This window comes from Canis lupus, chromosome 1 (genome assembly GCF_003254725.2).
Source record: "Canis lupus dingo isolate Sandy chromosome 1, ASM325472v2, whole genome shotgun sequence".
Classification (NCBI taxonomy): domain Eukaryota; kingdom Metazoa; phylum Chordata; class Mammalia; order Carnivora; family Canidae; genus Canis; species Canis lupus.
The window spans coordinates 119,483,026-119,506,299 of NC_064243.1; the positions used below are offsets into that span (position 1 = coordinate 119,483,026).

A 23,274-nucleotide genomic window follows, 5' to 3' on the forward strand; every position below is an offset into this window, starting at 1 on the left:
GGATTGGGGTCAGGGTCGGGGTAGGGATCGGGGGTGGCCACTGGCTGCGAGCGTGATGCACAGGCAGGCCTGGTGTGGAGGAGGGTGATGGGTTGGGGTTGGGGTCAGGGGTGGCCACTGGCTGTGAGCGTGATGCACAGGCAGGGCTGGTGGGGAGGAGGGTGGCGGGTTGGGCTTGGAGCCGGGGTCAGGGCCGGGGTTGGGGTCAGGGTCGGGGTCGGGACCGGGGTCGGGGTCAGGGTCGGGGGTGGCCACTGGCTGTGAGCGCGATGCGCAGGCAGGGCTGGTGGGGAGGAGGGTGATGGGTTGGGGTCGGGGTCAGGGGTGGCCACTGGCTGTGAGCGTGATGCACAGGCAGGGCTGGTGGGGAGGAGGGTGGCGGGTTGGGGTTGGAGTCAGGGTCAGGGCCGGGGTTGGGGTCGGGGTCGGGGTTGGGACCGGGGTCGGGGTCAGGGTCGGGGGTGGCCACTGGCTGTGAGCGCGATGCGCAGGCAGGGCTGGTGGGGAGGAGGGTGGTGGGCCGGGGTTGGGGTCAGGGTCAGGGGTGGTCACTGGCTGTGAGCACGATGCACAGGCAGGGCTGGAGGGGAGGAAGGTGGTGGGTCGGGGTTGGGGTCAGGGCTGGGGTTGGGGTTGGGGTCAGGGTGGGGGTGGCCGCTGGCTGCGAGCATGATGCACAGGCAGGGCCGGTGGAGAGGAGGGTGGCAGGCTGGGGCTAGGGTCGGGGGGCTGGGGTCGGGGCTGGGGCCGGGGGTGGCCAGAGTCCAAAGGCGCTGGTGTGGCCCGGTGGACGTTGCTGTGGTGTCTGGGCAGGAGGCCGAAGTCTGAGGCTTGGGACTCCGAGGAGTCACGGTCGGGGGTCCTGACGAGGTGGCTGCTCTGGGTTGGCGAGGGGAGGTGACAGTCCCAGCCCCCGCTGCAGGTGACAGGGATGATCCGAGGAGGCCACTGGAGAGTGGAGACGGCCTTTGTGGATTCCCTGGGCCGCTGCCCCCGCCTGCCCTCGGCTTCCTGAAAGGCTCTCGCTCCGTCTCCAGCCTGGGAGGAGGAGGAAATTGGGTGCCTGTGGGGCGAGGGGCTCGCAGTCAGTCCTCTGACGAGAGCTTGGCAGTGCCCTGTGGTTCAGGGATGCCTGTTCCTGATGGTCCAGCATGAGGGGGTGCGTAGAAGTTACTGGGGTCCTTGTACAACCAGCTCGGGGCGCTCACGATCTGACCGTGGTCACTGACGTGCCAGCTTTTATCCAGAGGCCACGGTCAGGGCAGCGGCTGACGCATGGTCCCTCCGGGGGTGGGACGTGGGGTCCGCATCTGTACCTGTCCTCTCATGAGACTGGCCCTCGGGGACCCTGGCGGCCTTTGGGGGCAGCAGAGTGCGAATTCTTCAGGCCCTGACGTCAGAACGAGCACGCAGAGTGTGACGGGGCTGCTCCCTGAGTGCCGCTGGCTGAGCCACGGTGGGGCCTGTGCGGGGCAGGGACTGGGACTGTCCCCGTGTCCTGACACACCCGCTCCTCTTCCTTCTGTGCCTGGGTGAGGGCTGAGGCAGCGGCAGACTGCCCAGCGCCCCGGGGTCACCACCCAAACCGATCCCCGCCCCGGGCACCTGCCCCTCTGCTCCCCTCAGTTCTTGGTCCCCGGCCCTGTCCGTTCCAGCCTGAGGGGTGTCTGCTGTCAGGGTGCGGAAGGGACCTGGAGGAGAGGGGGTCGGGGCGACGGGGGCTCCATGGAAGCCCTGCCCCTCCCTGCACGCACACGCTGGCCGTCTCCGTGCTCTCCAGCAGGCCTGGAAACGTGTTAATACTGTTTCCCATGGTCAAATTTGATGTCCCAGAGACTAGTTTTCACTGGAACATACATGGGACCTTTTGGCAGTCCCCTGTCCCTCCCGGGTGGCGTCGACTAATCCCCCGTCCCTCCCGGGTGGCGTCGAATAGTCCCCCGTCCCTCCTGGGTGGCATCAGGCACTCCCTCGTGCTCTCCTGGGTGGCGTCGAACAGTCCCCCGTCCCTCCCGGGTGGCATCAGGCACTCCCTCGTGCTCTCCTGGGTGGCGTCGAACAGTCCCCCGTCCCTCCCGGGTGGCATCAGGCAGCCTGCAGGGCGGTTCTGGCACCACTGCCCGGTCGTGTGGCCGCAGCCACCTTGTTGAGCCCCCGAGCACGGCCTTGCCCGGGCTGTTGAAGGTGTGCAGCCAGGTGATACGGCCAAGGTGGCCGCTGCTTGCCCCAGGACGAGGGTGAGCACAGCACCGCTCTGAAGAACGGAGTGTCCAGCCCAGGCTCTAGAAGGGTCGCTGAGGTCTGTGCGTCACCCGGAGGAGGGCTGAGCGGGGGTCGGGAAGCCAGGTCCTGGCCTGGGAGCAGGTGCGTGTGGGGCACCTGCTGCAGCTCGTACAGGATGAAGGAGTTTTATGTTCCCCTTTCTCCTTCCTGCGTGACCCCAGGTGCGTTACCTTTTGGAGTGGACCGAGGAGGACCTGGATGAATTGGAGGACGCCGCCGCTGTGGGTGATGTCGACTTCTGTCACCCCCTGTGCCAGTGTCCGAGATGCGCTCCGGCTCAGAAGGTTTGGTCGGCTCCTGTCGGCGCGGCCAGGGGCGGGGCGGGAGGCAGAGGGCTCTCCCCCCAGGAAGGCCGCCTGCTTCTCAGCCAGCGCGTTACTGAGCGGCTGCCTGTTGCTGTCCCCCCGAGAGGAGGGGACGGGGAGTTGTTCAGCTCAGGAGAGAAGCTGGGACTAGAGCGGCTCTGGGTGCCACCCGCACCCGTGCTCCATCTGCGTTGCAGCCGCTCCCTGGGCCCGTGGGTCACAGGCGAGCGTTTGTGCCTGAGGGTGTTTGTCCACACGCCTGCCAGGCCTCTGCGGAAGCTGCTGCGGGATCCACTGGCCACTGTCTTTGCTCACGTTGCTACGCCTTCTGCGGGGGGACCCTCCCCCCAAACGCAGAGAGTCCCACTCCCTCTACTCAGGCTACCCCGGTGGTAAGGGGTCGTCAGGCCACAGGACGGTATCCCAGTCGGGATACTGACACAGAAACAATCCATACGTCTTATCCACATTTCTTTGGTTTTCCTTGTGCCCACATGTGTCTGCACAGGTGCTTACTTTTATCACAGGCATAGCTTGGTGCACCCACCGCTGCGCTGGAGGTACCGACCAGCTCCCTCACCACGGCAAGAACCACTCGTGCTGCCCTTCCCCCATGCACCTGTCTCCCTGCCACCCCCCAACCTGCGTTGGTTCTTCTTCTTTTTTTTTTTTTAATAAATTTATCACCCAGTGCTCATCCCGTCAAGTGCCCCCCTCAGTGCCCGTCACCCAGTCACCCCCACCCCCCACCCTCCTCCCCTTCCACCACCCCTAGTTCGTTTCCCAGAGTTAGGAGTCTTCATGTTCTGTCTCCCTTTCTGATATTTCCCACACATTTCTTCTCCTTTCCCTTCTATTCCCTTTCACTATTATTTATATTCTCAAATGAATGAGAACATATAATGTTTGTCCTTCTCTGATTGACTTATTTCACTCAGCATAATACCCTCCAGTTCCATCCACGTCGAAGCAAATGGTGGGTATTTGTCATTTCTAATGGCTGAGGAATATTACATTGTATACATAGACCACAGCTTCTTTATCCATTCATCTTTCGATGGACACGGAGGCTCCTTCCACAGTTTGGCTATTGTGGACATTGCTGCTATAAACATCGGGGTGCAGGTGTCCCGGCATTTCATTGCATCTGTATCTTTGGGGTAAATCCCCAACAGTGCAATTGCTGGGTCATAGGGCAGGTCTATTTTTAACCCTTTGAGGAACCTCCACACAGTTTTCCAGAGTGGCTGCACCAGGTCACATTCCCACCAACAGTGTAAGAGGGTTCCCTTTTCTCCACATCCTCTCCAACATTTGTGGTTTTCTGCCTTGTGAATTTTCCCCATTCTCACTGGGGTGAGGTGGTATCTCTTTGTGGTTTTGATTTGTATTTCCCTGACGGCAAGTGATATGGAGCATTTTCTCATGTGCGTGTTGGCCATGTCTATGTCTTCCTCTGTGAGATTTCTATTCATGTCTTTTGCCCATTTCATGATTGGATTCTTCGTTTCTTTGGTGTTGAGTTTAATAAATTCTTCATAGATCTTGGAAACTAGCCCTTTATCTGATACGTCACTTGCAGATATTTTCTCCCATTCTGTAGGTTGTCTTTTACCTAGATAACCGTCAAATCACCTTGCATTGGTTCTTGTGCGAGCTGTGAGATTAGGTTGGGGTTCATTTTGTTTGCCAGTGGATGTCTCCCTATTGCACACCACCTGTTGAAAGGACCATCCTTCCTGCATTGTTTTGCTCTTCCTATTCATTTGCTAGTGTATGGTGTGGGTCCCCCTCCAGGTTCTGCCTCTGTCCCACACACGGATCTATGTGTCTGTCCTTCCACCAGTCCCACACTGTCTTGATTACTGTAGCTATATGAAGCCTTTGGATGGGGCAGAGTGATTCTTCCTAACTTGCTCTTCTTTGCCAGAATTTTAGTTATTTTACGGCCTGTGCCTTTCCTTGTACATTTTTTAAAAGACAGATTGATTGATTGATTCATTCATTCATTCATGAGAGACACAGAGGCAGAGACACAGGCAGAGGGAGAAGCAGGCTCCCTGCAGGGAGCCCGACACGGGACTCGATCCCAGGACTCCAGGATCATACCCTGAGCTGAAGGCAGACGCTCAACTGCTGAGCCACACAGGCGTCTCTCCATATACATTTTAGAATAAGTTTGTTTATGTCTACCGAAAATCTTGTTAAGATTTCGGTCAGAATTGCATTAAAATCATAGATCAAACTGGGGGAGAAGTGACATCTTTACTGAGTCGAGCCTTCATGAACATGGTATATCTCTCAAATATTTAGTCTGTCTTTTAATGTCTTCGTCATTTTGTGATTTTTAGCATACAGATCCTGTCCATGTTTTCATAAGTGTATACTTATTTCATTTTCTTTCGAGAAATAGTAGATGGCAGCGTGCAGTGTAGTATGCCCTTGTGTGCTAACTACTCGATGTGTGTGTCCCACACTGAGAAAATTAATTTGTCTGCAAAACAGGTATAGTGGTGTCATCATTCATTTTACAAGATAATATACTGCCTTATCGTGACAAGCTTCACTGTGGGTTATTCTAACCCAGTAATGTTGAAGTGAGTAAAACGTTCATTCACATGCAGCTTTTCAGCTCACTCCAGGGTCATGTGTACACTGGGGATGTGCAGCTTTTGTTCTGTCCTCATGCTGCAGGGTGGGCTCAGCCCAAAGAATGGTTTTTCCTACGCAGACTGCTATGTAGGGATTAGAAAGGCAGGTGATGTTTCAAAGGATACGATGTGAAGTGATCGGACTTGGGGCCCCAGCAGTGACTGTTGTTTGGCCAGAGGCAGTTAGTGTGTCTGTCACTGTTCTCATCATTGTCCTCGGCTTTTCCCCCGCCTCATGGTTCACTCATTGTAACAAGAAACTGGATTACATGTTAAAATAACTGCTGGATTTATTGGATACAATCTTAGTTCTCTGCTTTTTTATTTTTTTTTTAAAGATTTTATCTATTTATCCGTGAGAGACACAGAGAGAGAGGCAGAGACCCAGGCAGAGGGAGAAGCAGGCTCCATGCAGGGAGCCCTATGTGGGACGATCCCAGGACTACAGGATCACACCCTGGGCCAAAGGCAGGCGCTAAACCACTGAGCCACCCAGGCTGCCCTCTCTGCTTTTTTTTAAAACCTCTTTTTCTGGTTTTGAAATTTCTCAAAAAGACATAAAAAAAACATTTATGTGGAAATTGCTTCACATCTGTGATTTAGCTAACCACCCCCTGGCCTCACCTTCTTCTAGCTCACTGGTGTGTTTAGAGTGTTTATTTTGTTTTGTTTTTAAAGAATTTATTTATTCACAAGAGAGACCAAGAGAAAGAGACACACAGAGAGAGACAGAGAGGCAGATGCAGAGAGAGAGGCAGACTCCCTGCTGAGGGACTTGATCCCAGGATCCTGGGATCATACCCTAAGCCAAAGGCAGACGCTTAACTGAGCCACCCAGGCACCTCTAGGGTGTTTGTTTTAAAAACCCTTGTTGAGGGACGCCTAGGGGCTCAGTGGTTGAGCATCTGCCTTCGGCTCAGGTCATGACCCGGGGTTCTGGGATCAAGTCCTGCATCGGGCTCCCCGCATGGAGCCTGCTTCTCCCTCTGCCTGTGTCTCTGCCTCTCTCTCTCTCTCTCTCATTAATAAATCAATAAAATATTTGAAACAAACCCTTACGTAGAATTTGCACCCAGTAAAGTGTACCCGTGTGCAGTGTACAATGTGATGAGTTTCTGCAGATGTGTAAAGCCATGAAGCCGTCACCACAGCCCCGATCCAGAACACTCCATCACTTCTGAGGGTTTTCTTGGGCTGCTTTGAAGTTTTGCTCCCCTCGTCCCTCCCCGTCCCAGGCAACCCCTGGTCTGCTCTCTGTCATTGCAGACTTGCTGACATCTTCCAGAACTTCATGTGAATGGAAACTAGACAGTACATACTCTTTTGAGTCTGGCTTCCTTCCCTCGGCAGAACGTTTTGAGATCCACGCCGGGTCGCCTGCCCTTCCTTCTTATTGCTGTCTTTTGTTCAATACACTATAATTTATCTAATAACCTGTTGATGAACATTTCAGTACTTTCCTGTTTGGGGTTTTGTGAAGAAAGCTAGTGTGAGCATTTGTAAACACATTTTTATATAAATGTATGTTTACTTGGGTAAATACCTCGGGGCGTAATTAAGTGCTGGATTGTGCAGTAAGTGTGTGTGTCACTTGATAAGAAGCTTCCAGTTTTCCAGGGTGATTTTCCATTTTCCATTCCTGCCACCAGTGTGAGAGTTCTAGTTGCTTCACATCCTTGTGACTGTTCAACGTTAGCCATTCCTATCCGTGTGCAGTTTCATTGCATTTCTTTTCTCCCTACTTCTTCATCTCTTTGTTCTTTATTTTGTGGGGTACGATTTACAAGCAGCAAAATTCACCCTTTTAATTAGCATGTTTTTTTCGCCAAGAGAACCTTTTTAATCATCAGAAAGTGAGCTGGATAACCAAAGTTTTCATCCCTGGCCAGGACACCGACATAGTAATTTTATTATCGAAATGTGGGATTCAGTATCACGATTTAATGTTTGTTTTCACTTGTATGGCTAATAAATGTTTCGTTTGTCCTTTTAATTGCTGATTGTTCTTCTGTTGGCATGACTGATTTTAAAACCATTGTGAATCCACAGACTATCTCCCCAATATAAACATGTATCTTTCTTCTTTCCAAATCTTTTGCCTTCTTTTACAAATTCATATCGTCTAATTGAGTTATAAGAATCTCTTGTTGTTATTAAATTCTGGTTGGTACATGCCACACACTCTCTCCCACTCTGTGACTTGCCTTTTCATTTTCTTGATTGTGTCTTTCAAAGAATAACCATATAAAATTTGCATTAAGTCTAGTTTATCAAACTGTTCCTTTATGGCTTTTGCTTTTCTGTGTCTCATCTAAGAAATCTTTACTTATCACAGCATTGCCAAGATTTTCTTGTGTACTCACTCCAAGAACTTTATAGCTGCAGCTGTCAACGTTTAGGTCTGTGATGAATTTTTAATTGTTGTGTGCGGTGAGCTAAGGGTTGATGTGCAGTTTTTCCATATGTGGATATCTTGTTGTTCGGACACCATTTGTTGAGCAGACTTTCTGTTTCCCATTGAATTGCTTTGGCATAAAGAGGGCATCATTCCAGGGGGCTTGCTCTTGGAGGTGCACGTAATCTTTGGTATACCTTACCTTTCTCGAGATGTAGGAATTCACCTGTGGGCAACCCGATTCTGGGTCCCACCGTGACCCTAAATTTTGCACAGGGGCTGCAGGGGACAGATGGCTTTAATTCCTTCAGCCCAGTGTCTTAAATACTAATGACATTTCTGTCTCCATCTTCTGCATTTGCTAGAAGCTGGCAAAGATTCCTGCCAGCGGGCTTGGTGTAAATGTGACCAACCAGGACGGCACCTCCCCGCTGCATGTTGCTGCCCTGCACGGTCGGGCGGACCTCATCCCCCTCCTGTTGAAACACGGTGCCAATGCCGGTGCCAGAAACGTAAACCAAGCTGTCCCGCTCCACCTGGCCTGCCAGAAGGGCCACTTTCAGGTATGGGTTCTGTCTCCTGGGCAGAGGGCTTTGGGTTAGAACTATGCTTGGTGGGAATGCTGCAGAGGCGGAGGGGGTGTTGGCCCAGAGGACAGACACATTTCCTTCCTCCCGGCACTGAGATTCTGTGCTGCACATGGCAGAACTGCTCCATACCGGCACACAGACCTCTGGAGCTTCTGGGGGTGGGCCTTCCCCCTCCCTTCCCCGCCCCCCACCTCACGGCCATTCACTTCTCGGTGGCACAGAGGCCATCATTCTGTTTCTGACCCCAGCAGGAGCTGTCTCTGGTGCTTGGGTGTTGGTCATCGAGGGCTCTACCTACAGCCTTGCACCTTTCATCCCAAGCCCTTGGCCTTTGTCCGACACTTTAGTACTTTATAGAGAATGGCCCTATGGAGGGGGTGCAAGAGAGAATTGTGAAGTGATAGAGTTTTTCAAAGTCCTAGATTTCTTTTTGAAAATTACCAACTTAAAAAATTTTTTCCCTCACTAGCTCTACCGTAAGCTTTTAAAAGACAAGAACCAGGGGTGCCTGGCTGGCTCAGTTGGTTAGATCATGTGACACTTATCTCAGGGTTGTGAGCTCAAGCCCCATGTTGGGTGTGGTGCTTCCTTAAAAAATAAAAGACAGGAACCAAATCAGGTCTTCCATCTCTCTTGTAACAGCTCGCATAGCACTTCAAACATCAGTTATCCCATCTGTAGAACTAGAGTAATAATTCCAGCCCTCCAGAGGGCAGGTCACATGATGACATGGACAAAAAAAATTGCACTAGCACGTTGCCTGGTGGAGGAGACCCTCACCAAATGTCCGTTGCGCCCCGCTTCACTTGGTCTGTGTTCTCCTGAGTCAGGCGTGTCTAAAGAGCCTCCCAAATAAACTTAGGGGAAAGTCGTAAGGATGTCAAGTTAAAGAATTTCTTCTATAACTTTAATTAAAGTTGAAAATTTGTCTTCTCTGGGCTAGGTGGTGAGGTGTCTATTGGATTCTAAAGCAAAACCCAATAAAAAGGATATAAGTGGAAACACACCCCTCATTTACGCCTGTTCCAACGGCTACCACGAAGTTGCAGCATTGCTGTTACAGGTAAGGGCCCCCCAGCCCTGGAGCCGCTGATACTCGTCAGTAGTGGGGTCCTCATTGTTTTCTGGCATTCCTTTTGTTTTTGTTTTTGCTTTTGTTTTGAGAGAGAGAGGGAGCAGCATGTGCTAGCCGGGGGTGGGGAGGAAGGAACAGAGGGAGAAGGACACAGAGAATCTAGAGCAGGCTGCATGCCCGGCACAGAGCCTGACACGGGGCTCGATCTCACCTCCCTGAGATCATGATCTGAGCCAAAATCAAGAGTTGGACGCTTAACCGACTGAGCCACCCAGGCGCCCCTCTGGCATTCCTTTTGATTACACGGTTTCTCCTTCTAGCACGGGGCCTCCATCAACGTCTGTAACAATAAGGGTAACACAGCGCTGCACGAGGCGGTGATAGAAAAGCACGTCTTCGTGGTGGAGCTGCTTCTGCTTCATGGGGCATCAGTTCAGGTGGTGAACAAGCGGCAGTGCACCGCCATCGATTGTGCTGAACAGGTGAGTGGGCGCTTCAGGGATTCCCTGTGGTTAAACCACATCCGATGAGGCCGTGGCCGACCTTCAAATTGCTGCGCTTGGAGTCTGTCAGTGTGGCTAAATATCAGTCCTTGGTCCCTGGGTCAGAGGTGGCCTGCCCGGGGAGCCAGGAGCCAGTCTTTCAGGGCTCGCCTTTGAAGGGGTGCACAGAGGTGCCCCCCGCCCCCAGTAACTGCAGGTGCGGGTGCCCTGGTTGGCCCAGGGACGAGCCATCAGGTGCTCACGGGGAAGCAGCAAGCTGAGGCCGTGTTCTGGGCTCACCCTCCCTGCACTGGGCACCTGGGGTCTTAGCACAATGGAGAAATTTGGTTGGTTGGTGGTTCTAAGACTCCCTGAGTTATTCTCCGTGTAAGGGGATTGGATGACCAGTTCCCCCCTCCTTCCAGCGCTGTGGGTGTTTGCACAGAGAACTGGTGAGGAGAAGCTTCCTCTCCTGGGAGAAGCGAGCTGTCTCCTGTCCCCATTTTCACATTGAGTGTTTTCATTTTCGACTCTGGATACACAGCTAGTAGGCCGTTAAAGGACACTGGTGTCATGAAAAAGTCCCCATAAACCCAACGTACTCATAGGCTCATCACATTATTTTTCAGTGACATTTTTTTTTAAAGATTTTATTTATTTACTCAGAGACACAGAGAGAGGCAGAAACATAGGCAGAGGGAGAAGCAGAGTCCAAGCAGGGAGCCCGATGTGGGACTCGATCCTGGGACTCGATCCCGGGACTCCAGGATCACGCCCTGAGCCAAATTCTGTGACATTTCTTCACAGAATTGAAATATTTTAAACCTTCCCTGAGCAACTTTCTCAACTGACGATAAAGATGAGTGTTTTTTATTGAGTACTTACTATGTGCTGGGCCGTCGGTGACCTCATGGTAACTGCGATAAGAGATCCCGTTATCCCGGGCCCCCGGGGCAGGGCTGCTCCTCCCCTCGAGGCCCTGTGGCTGCAGCTTCGTCTGCCTTTCTGCCCAGCGGCACCAAGACTGACAGGTCAAAACCAGGCAATAACCTGCTAAGAGTGAAAAATATTACTGTTAACCTTCTCCCTTTCAAATTGTAGAACTCAAAAATAATGGAATTACTTCAAGTGGTACCGAGCTGTGTGGCGTCCGTGGACGACGTGGGCCAAACAGACCGCAAGGAGTACGTGACGGTTAAGATCAGGAAAAAATGTAAGAAGTTACATTCTGATTCTCAGTGTGGGCTTATTGGGAAATTTGTGAGCCTTGATTGAATTGTGAACGTAGAATGTCATTATACTCATGACTCGGGGCAGGAGACGGGCACCGAAGAGCCGTCCGTTACTGCCTAGCTCAGCAGCTTGTTTTGCTCCTGGTTTTCTGGTTGCTGGGGGTCATGCCTCCCAAGGGAGCGAGGTGGCCACTCAGCCTCCCTGCCAACTGCAGAGGAGGAGCAGCCTCTGGGAGGTTCTGCATGCCGCATGGCCCAGATCCAGGCCTTTTTCTAAGCATCTCCTGGACATCTGGGGCGCAGCATTTCCCGCTAACTTTAAAGGTTTTTTATTCATTCATTCATTCATTTTTAAAATTTTATTTGCAGGTGTATAGAGATTATTGGTAATTAGAAGAGTAGTTGGCAGACATGGATAGGGCTGAAGTTTTTTGCTATAGTCTAGATAGGGCCCATGCTCTTTATTTTTTAAAGATTTCATTAATTATTCATGAGAGACACACAAAGAGAGGCAGAGACACAGGCAGAGGGAGAAGCAGGCTCCCGCGGGGAGCCCGATGCAGGACTCGATCTCGGGACTCCAAGATCACGTCCTGAGCCAAAGGCAGATGCTCAACCACTGAGTGGCCCAAGTGTTCCTGTTTTAAGATTTTTTTTTCTTTTGTAAGCAGTGGGTTTCAAACTCACAAGCCTGAGATCAAGAGTCACGTGCTGTACCACTGACCGAGCCAGCCAGGTGTCCCTCTACTCTATTTCTTTTTAATTGTTTTTTTAAAGATATTGTTTGTAGGGCAGCCTGGGTGGCTCAGCGGTTTAGCGCCACCTTCGGCCCAGGGCGTGATTCTGGAGACCCCTGCGTGGAGCCTGCTCCTCCTTCTGCCTGTGTCTCTGCCTCTCTCTCTCTCTGTCTCTCATGAATAAATACATAAAATCTTTAAAAAAAATTGTTTGTAGTGCAGTGATGTGAGTAAACCCACTTCTGTCTCTGGATAATCCTGAGGCTGTCTGACCACAGCTGCCTGTCGCTGGAGAATATCCGTGTGTATTAATAAGACGTGTCTTTCCTTTCCATGGGGCTTCACGTGGTAATAAATCGCTACTGATACGTTTCTTTAAGCAAACAGCAGTGCTTAATTTTCTAAATTTTGTTAAACTAAGAAAATTGGAAGGTTGCACCTATGCTATGACTTTAAACCAATTCTTAGACTACTTTGGAAGTTTTCAAAGGTTTGTCCTTTTCTGTCTACAGGGAACTCAAAAATGTATGACCTGCCAGATGAACCTTTTACCAGACAGTTTTACTTTGTCCCCTCAGGTGGTCAGTTTAAGTGAGTATAAAATTTGAGCTGGTTTCTGTGCTTTCGATCCTACTTTACTTACAACGCAGGCCCCGTCGGTGGGTTAAAGAAAAGTCTGCGGCCACCAAATGCTGCCACCTGGTGGCCAGCCGGGTGCTTCACACCACTATTTCAGACCCCGATTTTACTTTGTTTTGGGTTTCAGGGGAAGGACTTCAAGGGAGATTCTGGCAAGAGATAGAAGTGTCCCTAATTTTACTGAAGACTCTCTGCATGAGGTGAGTTGTTCAGCGCTGGCTCATCATCATATTTCTTAACGCCTGGCTTTTTCCAAAACAAATCCACGGCGCACTCATTTCTCATTTCATGCTTCCCTTCTTTGCGAGAGCTAACAATTAAGGTGAGTTCATTAGCGGGACAGCCAAGAGTACACACTCCCTTTATTGAGAACGTAGAGTGAAGGGGAAAACGGGAAATAAGGGCACGCGTGGAGAGAGGCAGCGGGGCACGGTGTGTGTACCTGGCGAAATAGCTCAGCTGCCGCTAGTGTGAGAATCATTGATGTCAGGAAGAAACCGAGTTCGTATGTAGATGGGCAGACACTTCTCCAGATGTGGCCTAGAGCTGCTCCTGTGGACAAGTCCGCGTGTGGCCGTCCTCCTACAGCACAGTTTACCCACTCGCTGATAAAGAGAAGCTTGCTTTACATTCTGTTGTACTATTAGGTGACTCTTCTCAGAAATGTGACTTTTCTTATTGCTCCTCGTGATATATGACGGTTGACGAGAAGCAGACTTCACAGCCTGTGTGGCATAGGCTCGCTGAAGCAGATATACCGAAGTCCGAAATCTTGTAGAGGACTAAAGCGATGTTTGTTAACACGACTAATTTCAATCTGCTTTGTGACCTTTCATGACTTTGCTAACAGATGTGTTGCTGCATGGGAAACCCGCAAACTTTGAAATCTGCTCGGGTTCCACTGAGTGCTTTTCTCTTGTGAGCTATGGGGACGTCAGGCAGGTTGCTTCCATTTGCCGATCCCGTGTCCTCAGCTGTAAACGGGGGCAGCGATTAGTGCACACTTGTTACGAGTCATAAAGACTAAATGTGCAGACAGGTGGTGTCTGACGCATGGCGTACGCACACGCCATACTGTCCCCCTGGGGATGTCACAGCTGAAAATTATGCCCAGAAGGTACCCAATGTGCCTGGGTACCCAGAAACACCCAAGAGCACTGTTCTTGCTTGTGTGGTTTCTTGTTTAAAGTGCAGTGCAAATGAACTGCTTGAATTGTACCGTTTCTTCAGCCAGGGAGGCAAACAGTCACAGGCAGACAGAGCAACCTGCCAGACCAGAGCAGATCTGAGACTGCTGACAGAGGAGGCGGCAATCGGCCCGAGAGGCCTGGACCGAAACAAAGCGTTCCTGCCAACAGGCGGATGCTGCGCAGACACACAGTCGAGGACCCAGTCGTATCCGTGAGCCCAGGCTCCGCCGGCAACCCAAGCACATCCCCAGAGGCCGATACCGCTTCCCAGTCTTAACGGTGATAGCAGTTGTTACATTGGCTGCCAAGAAGTGGGTCCTCGGCAAGGAGGGGCCCAGCGGGAACATGGCTGAGAACGAGAAAAGGGCTTTCTGTTGGATTTGCAAGAAGAGCAGAAAGTTCCTGAAAGTTTTTCTGCGGCCGAGGGAAAGAATGCAACCAAGAAAACGATCACCACGTCTTTCCTCTCCTAAGCTCACGCATTCCCTGGGAAAGGAACACACACCAGTTCCAGTGGGGTCCAGATCCCTGAGAGCAGGCGAACGTTTCTGCTGAAGCAGTAGGGTTCCCTGGCTACCGGGCGAGGTTTCGTCACCAGATTCTGACCTCCTCCTAACGAAAGGTGCTAACCTCCGTGATGTGGACAAGTGAGCAAACCACAGGCTGAAAGAATTCCTCCTTCTGGGATAAGCTGTGGGGAAGCAGTTGAGGTGCCATGGTTGTGGAGGCCGGGCCAAAGCGACACGGGGGAACGGACAAGAGGACCTGGGAAACGTTCCTTTGCAAAGCAGCACTTGAACCCAAAGATGCCTACATGCCATTGTGATGTTCATCTTAGTGAAAAGGACATTTATGACCTCTACTACGCTGTGTATGTGGGGAAAGTTGCGTGTGACTTTTCTTCCAACAGAGTAAGTACAGATATTTGATCACTGCACACATGCACCTGTATCAGTGTCTCTCGAGACATCCCCGTCCGTTAAAAACCTCCCTTAGACATCATTCCTGATGGATGGTTACTGAACTAGAGAGATTTGGCACATCTTTTCTTAGTCTTTTGATTCCGATTCAAAACTTGCAGCACAAACCAGGTCAGAGTTACTTTCAGTTAGAACTTATTGCCATTTATTCCTTTTTATAAATTTCTATAGATTATACTCTTATTTTTTTATGTTACTAATTGGTCTACAGCCGCAGATATGGGTTTGTCCTGAGTACCTACCTTTTCAAATAACTTTGTAATATGGAAATGGTTCTGTGCATGTTCTTGGAAATACTTGTGTATGTATAGAAGGGAGGGGCTGATTATTTTTCTACAAAGTAATTTATGATTTCTAATTTTCTAATGTGCCTTGGATATGTGCCAAATGATGGGAAAGAAACAGTAAACTTTATGATTCTTGAGCGTGTCATGGTGCACTTTTTTAATGTCTTGCTCTGGAGATTGGGGGGGGGGGGGCATTTCTCAGCCTGTCTGCTACAAACATGCGCTCTGCGTATGGAACGATCATGCCCCACTGGATGGATGTGTGTATTTCAGTTACTAGATGTCCCTTAAATATGTAAACTGCATCATTCAGAGCAGACCCTTATCCATTCCCCTGCTTAGGCCTGACAATCTAGTAGGTGCAATAGCAAAGGCTTTTAAATCAGAACAAAAATGAATGTAATACAGCTTTTTAGCTCAAACAGAAATAAGCACGGTTGCTTTGCAGACTCCTTTGTCCTGATTTATTTTTCTTCCTTTTCACCAGTTTTAAAACAAAACTGCCTGTGTTGGCCAGTTGTTGTGGTTCACGGTCACCCTAATTAGGAAACTGTATCCTGTGCAGTTTATCAACACAGCCAAGTTGCAAATACACACATTTGGTATCACCTGATTTTTTGGGGTGGTACAATATAATCTTGAAAACTTTTAGGTCTACTCCTAGTTGATTCTAACAATTGCCCCGATTGGTAAAATTGTCAAAGGAGGAAACAGGGTCAAGAGAAGTTAATGGGGCTGATGCTTGCACTGTCAGAGCTGTGGTTGAGGCCTGCTTGGCGGGGTCATCCAAATTGGCAGTTTCCAGGGTCTCCTGGAGACATAAATACCTTGAATGAGACAGTTTTAGGGGACAAACTGCTTCTTGAGCTACTCTGGTCATCGGAAGGGTGAGCCACCCGAAATGACCACCTCGATTTCTTTTAAAAACACATGTTTTTCTCCAATTGCTTTCCCACTTTAAACTTGACAACTCAAATTGGTAATGCCCAAATTTCTGTGTAAGTATGTTTTGAATTCAAAGTATTGTCAATCAGGAAGCTCAGAATAACCACTCCTCATTTCCGAGGCCGAAACATACTCCACCCCCCTTTTCCGCCTTCTAGAGCTTCTATCTTTCCATTCTCAAGTGTCTCTGGAGGACAGGACGGGTTTGACCATTTAAACACATTCATATAGGCATCTGCTGTCAGGACAGTGGTTATTCTGTAGGAAGAAGCATGTTAACACAACTTGCTGAGCCTCCCTCCAGGGTTTTTATGTAAATGAGACCAAAAGCAAAGTTCACTTGTAATTGGGATTCTTTAAAATCCCCGAGTGAAACTTACATTTGACTGATTTTGTCCCTTTTAAAAAAGTTTGACGTAACCATTCCACTCATTTGTTTATTCAGGAATGCTAGGTGCTCCCAACACTTGACTTTCTTCGTTGGCCACGGTTCCAATTTCAAGCCTCAATAAACTGTAACCTCTCAAATACACAGTTTAAACACAGATCAGCAGTACGTGAGCTAAAGCAGGTGGGGACTGTAAAGCACTTTTCCTGCTACTAATCCTGTTCACCTCTCAGAATGTTACGGACTTCCTCCTGGCCTGGAACCTCCAGGTTACACCAAAGAGCTCACCTGACAGATCAATTTACTGGCACAAGTTTTAAAACCTAGTGGGTGGAGAGCCCAACAGAAGAGATGACAGTTAAGTTACCTGCAGCTTTTATCTGTGAAGAACTCAGAATCTTTCTACCAAAATGTCTTAACTGCTCAACTGTCTCATCTGGACTTGACCACTAGAAGGCACTTCTCTTACACCCACATTTGTTACCGTTGAGGTATCACCACCAGTATCTCCCAGTTAGCCTGGTAACCTCCTACAACGCAAGCATCACTCTAGGTACACGGGCTGTCTGGGCCACGGGGGATACTTGTCACATCATTTGGTCTCAGTGCCTTTGAAAAGCAGATTATAAATGAAACCAAAACTAAGAATTTTCTTAGAATTAGGTTGAACGTAAGTACTACCTTCAGGAAGAAAAATCGTTTACCTGGTTTCAGAACCTAGGCCTTGGAAAGATGTTAAATATTAGAGTTGATTCCTCTCAATCCATGGGTTTTAACTACCACAATATTACTGGATGCTATTTTCTTCTTAAGTGAAGAGTAAGCCGCTTCAGTTTCTGCGAAGGCCATCTTCCTAAGGCTAAGGTCACACTTGCAAAGGACGAGGTTCACGCCGCCACACTTTTTAGAACTTGGTAGGAAAAGAAAAAATGCAGATCTTCTGTTCATTCAGCCATGATACACAAACAACTCTGCCCAAGAGTTATTTTATTTTGCATAACAAGTTTATTTTTTTTAAAAGGCATTTAGACAATAAACAAAGTAAACAATCAGATCTTCACTTCTACCCAGTATTATCTTAGAACTGTTCCATTAAGTTCCAGTCTCTAAACATCTTAAATTTCAATAATCGTCCTCTTCATCAGAGTCCATGACTTTTCTTCTGTTGAACTGGAGGAGGGAAATTAAGTGAATGTCATAACATGTTTAATAAGGCATAACTCAGGCTCTGAGAACAACAAGGTCTACCTACTACAGCAAGACACCAGGTCTTTAAAACAGCTTAATGTTTCAGGTCTATGGGGGGAGGGGGAACGACAGATCCCCTCGGCACTTTCTCCCCAAACTTTCACAAAATGGAAAGGTCTATGGGCTGAAACATGTTTTGATATAGTGCGTATTTAACACAACACTTAAAACAGCAATCTTTTTCTTTTGCCACGAGCATTTGGGGACACTTACTTTAACTGTGGTTTTCTTTTCTGTTTGTTGGCTTACTTTTTCAAGGATTTCTATTAAACCTTGTTCTGATACCTAGGATAACCAGAAAGAAAAACAGTACTAAGAGTTTATCTCAGGAGACAATGGTTTTAATCATTCTGGGATGTGGGGGAAGAGGTCAAGAGGGAAGGAAAGGCAAGATGGGAGGGTCTAACTAGCAGTTTGTTCCACAAGGATTTCGCTCTGCGAGGCTCACTTGAGGAAAGGTAAGTACCCATCGACATTAGCTTTCTCAGGAGAGTCCAAGGTTCCCGTCTTTTAAGAACACCTCCATCACCACCAGCGGACAACCACCTACACCAACTGCTGTTGAGGGTCAGGCACAGAGACCCGTAACAGAGGGTCTGCCCCGGAGAAGCGTAAGTGCAGGAGAAGTCACTCAGAAAAGATGAAGCAGTCGTCGTGTCTCCCGTGCATGCTCAGCGTTAAGGGGTTCAGGGCAGAATGACTCCCGCAGGCTGTGGAGGCAGCAGGTGCAGGTGGGGCTCATCTGGATCTTGAAGGAAGGCTCACCAGAAGACACGCATCACGGTGTCACAGCAGGGCACGTAATAACCAGAAATTTTAGCACCTCCTCATTTGCAAAACAAGCTTAACTTCCATCGTTGGCAGGACGTTAGTCGGTGTCACTGACAAACCTGCCTCCAGTGCAGAAGCAATTGGATGCTGACCCTAACGGTCCCTGGTTACACGCCCATCGCTCACAACACCAGGAAGGGAAGCAGCAGAGGGTTTTAGGAAAGGCAATCAGTTATCTTTTAGGATTTATGGCAGATACAACGATTCCCTCCTGTCTAAGTGCCTCACTGAAATAGTCACCAGGAATTTCTGTAACCAGAAAATGAAGCTGACCTTGTAAAGATGTTTGATAAAGTTAGGTAAGAGGTAGAACCGCCTCAAGGCAGGCCAGGCTTACCTTCCCACTGAGTTGTCCGTATCTTGCCATCTGTATGAGGTAATTCTCTACTGCTTTAGTTTTTTCAGGCTTTACAAGTGCTAAGTTACTTACTAAAAAGAGAAAGAAGGAGTCAAAACTAAATGCACTTACAGGACTTAAAACTATGCAGTGGCATTTCCAAAGCACTTCACAGACGCAGTGGGCGGATGGATGGTACTATTACCCCTCTTACAAAGGGGAAACTGAGGTTCAGCCGTGCCAGAGCCAAGATTAAACCTGGGTCCTCAGATTCTAAGCCAGATGCTCTTTAATTTTTTTTTTTTTAAACGACTGCCCTCTGGAACACAGCTTCTCTAATACCACACATACGGAATCGTGATCATCCACCTCATGATGCTTCTACACTGCGCTTCAGGCTACAATACAAAATTCCTAGTTCGTCCTGATTGGGCTTGTTTTACTACGTTCTCCTTCATTGGTTTGGTATTATGAAAAGTTATGAATGTACACTAAAACAGACAATAAACCCCAAGTCTCCATCCCCCACATCAACTGCCAGCAACATTTTGTGGCTGACTCGATTTAAGAGTTGTTTCCTGTAAATCTTACCTAATGTGCACTTGGAGATCATCTCCTTGGTAAGAGAGAACTGAGCTGGTATTGTTGATAATGATTTAAATATATTTCTTTAGATTTATAAACTTCACATTTCCTGCAGTATTATCTGCGTCGTGTTTTTAGGTTAAACAATATTTAATCCAGAATTAGCCATGATTTCATAGATCACTGCCTATTCAACGGACTCAAGTCAATGTTACAGAAACAACTTAAAGGAAACAAGATGCTTACAACGGGCCCGGGCCGACTGATCCAGGACTTGGGCTAAGATACTGTTCCTCATCTCTGCTTCCCTACAACAAAAACAGGTCAGCAAAATTAGAACTATGCTGTCAGCATTCCTACCGAACATACGAAAACAGAACTTCTCCCAATGTTTCCCGAGACGGAAGGAAGCCTGCCGTGTGCACGGACTGCGCAACAGCGGGCACTGTGCGGGTGGCACCACCATATTCAGCAAGAAGAGTCCACCTCTGCCCTCAAAAGCCAGCTTCATTTTATGTGGGTGGGTGTAGACTAGACCTACATTTTCACAGTTCAGGGGGGAGTTTTAGTTCAACCACCAACATTTATTCAGTACACAGTGTGTGAGAAGTCCGAGAAATTTGTAGTGAGATTCCAGGCAATTAAAGGACCAAAGGATTAATCTGTGTGGTACTTTTAGAGCTGAAGAAGCTGAGACCTAGGGAAGCTGTAACAGGGACACAGGTAATCACGGCCAAGCTAGAACCAGGCCCTATGTTTCTTTTCTTCTCAAGATTTATTTATTTGAGAGAGCCGATGACAACACGTGCCCAAGTGCGGTGAGGGGCAGAGGAAGAGAAGAGAATCTTCAGACTTGGTGAGCGCAGAGCCCAGCGTGGGACTTAATCTCACAACCCATGAGATCATGACCTGAGCCAAAATCAAAAGCTGGATGCTTAGCCAGCTGAGCCACTCAGGCTGAGCCCAAGGTTTCGGACTCTCGGTTCCACTTTTCGAGTGGGCAGAGAGTGAAATTATAACCCTGCAACTATCCTTGCATCTTTCTACCTATTCAAGCGGGAACTAGTTCAGATTCATAGGACAGTGGTTTTCAGACTTTTATTTAAGCAGCAAAAAAATTTTTCCCCCAAATTAAGTCCTTTAGGGAACTTAATACACAACACAGACAAAAGCAGATCCCCTGGCCGAATCAGAAGAGGAGCTGGGGCTGACTGTACCACCTAACCACCCCCTCCTGAAAAGGTCTAGGAACAGGGCTTACAGCCCATTTCCACAGGCCATTTCCTTATTGCTCCTGAGTACTTCAACCCTGGTACGAACAGCCGTTACTGTATTTTACTGATTCTAAGATGCCATCGGCTGTAAGATGCACCATAGTTTTAGGTACCTCTAAGAACAAAACAAAAATAAAAAACACCCCAGGTGAGTCTAGCAAGAGACCCTCACTCAAAGCTGGGGCATCAGAGTAACGTCCACAGTAAACAAAAAATATGCCAGCGGCTCAGAAAGGGGCAGCAAGGAAGGACGGAGGCGTCGGCCTCAGCCCTGAGTGGAAGAAAAAAGTTCCCCTTAAGAGTTTGAACTTCAAGCTTTAGTCTTACAGGTTTGCTGTCTTAATTTAGGCTGCTTGAGGGGAAGTGGAATCTCAGGCACAGAATTTAACTTTAAAAGGTCTCAGGTTAGAAATGTACCCAAGTGATGATGGCAGAAACAAAAATAAATCTTCTCTGGAAGAATCCAGGACAAGAGTGATGCACAGGAGACATATCCCAATCTGTGTTAAAATGCGAAAAATGTACACCTTAGAATCAATGAAATTCATGTAGTAGTTGCATTTTCTTAGCACCACCCTCCCACTAACAAGCCATGTAAGGATGGAACCTTCTTTGCCTTGCCCATTTCTGTAGATCCAGCACAGTGCTTGCCCCAGACCTAGTGCTCAATGAATATCTGCTGAACGGGGGGCGCCTCGGCGGCTCAGTGGCTGAGCATCCGCCTCTTGGTCCTGGCTCTCTGGTCCTGGTCTCCAGGTCATGGTTTCTTGAGCCCCGCCTTGGGCTCAGAGCCCAGAGGAGAATCTGCTCAGGCCTTCTCTCCCTCCCGCTGCCCCTCCCCTCACTCACATGTGCACTCAGCCTCTAAAATAAATAAATACATCTTTAAATATTATATATATATATATATATATATATATATAGTTGCTGAATGAATGAGTTAAATGGCAGCATGATGGAAAGAGGGGAACATGTGGTGGTGTTCCCTAAGTAAGTACAGAGTTTCACAGAGTTTAGGTTCTGTAAGATGAAAAAGTTCTAAAGATTTGTTAAATAATGAGAATATAAATAACAAACCTCACAGTTAAAAACTGTTATAAGGGCAGCCCAGGTGGCTCAGCGGTTTAGCGCCGCCTTCAGCCCAGGATGTGATCCTGGAGACCTGGGATCGAGTCCCGCTTTGGGTTCCCTGCATGGAGCCTGCTTCTCCCTCTGCCTGTGTCTCTGCCTCTCTATCTCACGAATAAATAAATAAAATATTTTTTTAAAATTGTTATAAAAAAAGGGGAAAAACTGTCATGAAAATTTTATGTGTTATTTTTAAAAATTACAATTAGAAGGAAGAAAAACCCCAGATAACTGGGTCTTCACGCAAAAAGTCTGCTATGCATGAGCTGCCCTGCCATGCGTCGGGAATAAAAGAGCGGTAAGAACAAGGTAACAGTGAATGCCTATAAAGCATAAATGTGAGGCACAGTGCCCTGTGCCCGTGTAATCCTCCCCGCGGCCCCGTGGGGCAGTCCTATTATCAGACTCATTTTAAGGTTAATCACAGTGCAGCAGAGAAGCAAACATCAATCAGCAATTGCAGTACAAGGTGAGTATGCGGAGTTCCTTCCATGCACGTTTCTTTAATTAACAAATCATGAAAACACCCTGATCATGGGGGGGGGGGGGGGACGACGGTAAAAAACCTCTACCCCAGAAAAACCTGCAAAACTCCTATGCCTATCAAAATAACTTAAAAAAAAAAAAGGGCAAACCACCCTTCAAAAAGTTCACAGCTGCAGCCCCTACCTGTGCTTTGCTTCCTGCTGGGCTGCATCACCAGGATCCTGGGGAGGGGGAGAGACACACATCTTTTAGTCGAGTGATCTCACTTAAAAGAAAAAAAAAAAAAACAACTAGGAACCACTTTCTTGTTTCTGACACTTTCTAGGCTCCCGCAGGGGCCGAGATCAAATTCTCAGGAGATCGTGAAAAGCTGGGCCTCCCCGCAATCCGCGGGAACGGCTTCGACTCACTACCGCGTCTCGGTAAGCGTCGGACCCCGCGATCTAGCGGCAGCCGGGCGGGGGGGGGCCCCCTGTGCTGCGGAGCCGGGGTTCGCGGGGCCGCCGGGCCCGTCCTGCTGCAGCGCCCCGGCCGCGCCCCCGCCCCATCCCGTCCCGCCGCAGACACCCCCGGCGGCGGCCCCGCCCCTCGCCCCGCCCCCTCGCCAGCCCCGCTGCAGACCCCCGGCGGCCCCGCCCCCTCCCCGCGGAGGCCCCGCCCCTCCCCTCGCCAGCCCCGCCCCCTCTCCTCGCCCCGCCCCCCCGTCACCCGCCGCAGCGCTTCTCCCCCGGGAGGAGGCTCCTCCCCGCACCCTCCGCTCCGTCAGCGAGGATGCTCCCCGGCCCCCGCCGCGCCCCGCTCGCGCCCGGCCAGGGCCCCCGAAGCCCGCAGACGGCCCGGGTGGAAGGCAGTCGGCGCCGGGAGGCCGAGAGCCAGGGCGGCCCGGGGAGGCCGCACGCGGTCGGCCCGGCCGCCCCAACGCCCCCGCGCCCGGAGGGCCCGAGCTCCACCCCGGGCGGCGGCGGCGGCGGCGGCGGCGGCGGCGGGCGCGCTCACCCCGTGCTTCGCCTGCAGCTCCGCCAGCCTCTGCTTCCTCAGCGCCTCCAGCTCCTCCTCCGCCATGGCGCGGCCGTCCGGGGCGAGCAGCCGCCACCTCGCTCCGCGGGCCCCGCAGCCTCGGCGCGCGCACGGCCGGCCCACTGCGCAGGCGCCCGCCGCGCCCAGGCAGCACCAATCGAGCCCCGAGCCGCGCGCGCCGCCGCCAGG

At 49.8% G+C, this 23,274-nt stretch overlaps 2 protein-coding genes across 11 annotated transcripts in view; one reads left to right on the plus strand and one right to left on the minus strand.

Moving 5' to 3' along the window:
* ANKRD27 (ankyrin repeat domain 27) overlaps nt 1-14,981 on the plus strand; it is a 53,551-nt gene extending 38,570 nt beyond the window's left edge. For 7 of the 9 annotated variants that reach the window (XM_025425247.3, XM_025425241.3, XM_025425237.3 and 4 more), the window contains 8 exons: nt 2,445-2,567; nt 8,000-8,197; nt 9,168-9,287; nt 9,620-9,781; nt 10,883-10,994; nt 12,263-12,341; nt 12,517-12,589; nt 13,620-14,981. In XM_025425247.3, the coding sequence (XP_025281032.1) occupies nt 2,445-2,567; nt 8,000-8,197; nt 9,168-9,287; nt 9,620-9,781; nt 10,883-10,994; nt 12,263-12,341; nt 12,517-12,589; nt 13,620-13,856 (1,104 nt within the window). In that variant the 3' untranslated portion in view covers nt 13,857-14,981. The other 2 variants (XM_025425239.3, XM_025425240.3) reach the window with 2 other exon arrangements.
* Nucleotides 14,982-17,161: 2,180 nt separating this feature from the next.
* On the minus strand, nt 17,162-23,226 carry PDCD5 (programmed cell death 5). Of its 2 annotated transcripts, XM_025425248.3 has the most exons (6): nt 23,065-23,223; nt 22,252-22,289; nt 19,427-19,488; nt 18,596-18,687; nt 17,641-17,712; nt 17,162-17,349 (listed from the first exon to the last, which is right to left on the minus strand). In XM_025425248.3, the coding sequence occupies exons 1-6, from the start codon at nt 23,128-23,130 to the stop codon at nt 17,302-17,304; spliced, it is 378 nt and encodes a 125-aa protein (XP_025281033.1). In that variant the 5' UTR covers nt 23,131-23,223; the 3' UTR covers nt 17,162-17,301. The 2 variants fall into 2 exon arrangements, with proteins under 2 accessions (XP_025281033.1, XP_025281034.1); XM_025425249.3 differs by lacking the exons at nt 17,162-17,349; nt 17,641-17,712 and adding an exon at nt 17,747-18,507 and having other exon boundaries at nt 23,065-23,226.
* Between the last annotated feature and the right edge of the window lie 48 nt (nt 23,227-23,274).

What these genes read in the sequence shown, in the direction of transcription:
- PDCD5 (XM_025425248.3), bottom strand. Translation starts at nt 23,130, where the DNA reads ATGGCGGAGGAGGAGCTGGAGGCGCTGAGGAAGCAGAGGCTGGCGGAG. An exon ending in CAGCAGGAAGCAAAGCACAG is followed by an intron (nt 19,489 to 22,251) that starts GTAGGGGCTGCA and finishes TTTTTGTTGTAG; the next exon opens with GGAAGCAGAGATGAGGAACA. An exon ending in TCAGTCGGCCCGGGCCCGTT is followed by an intron (nt 18,688 to 19,426) that starts GTAAGCATCTTG and finishes TTCTCTTTTTAG; the next exon opens with TAAGTAACTTAGCACTTGTA.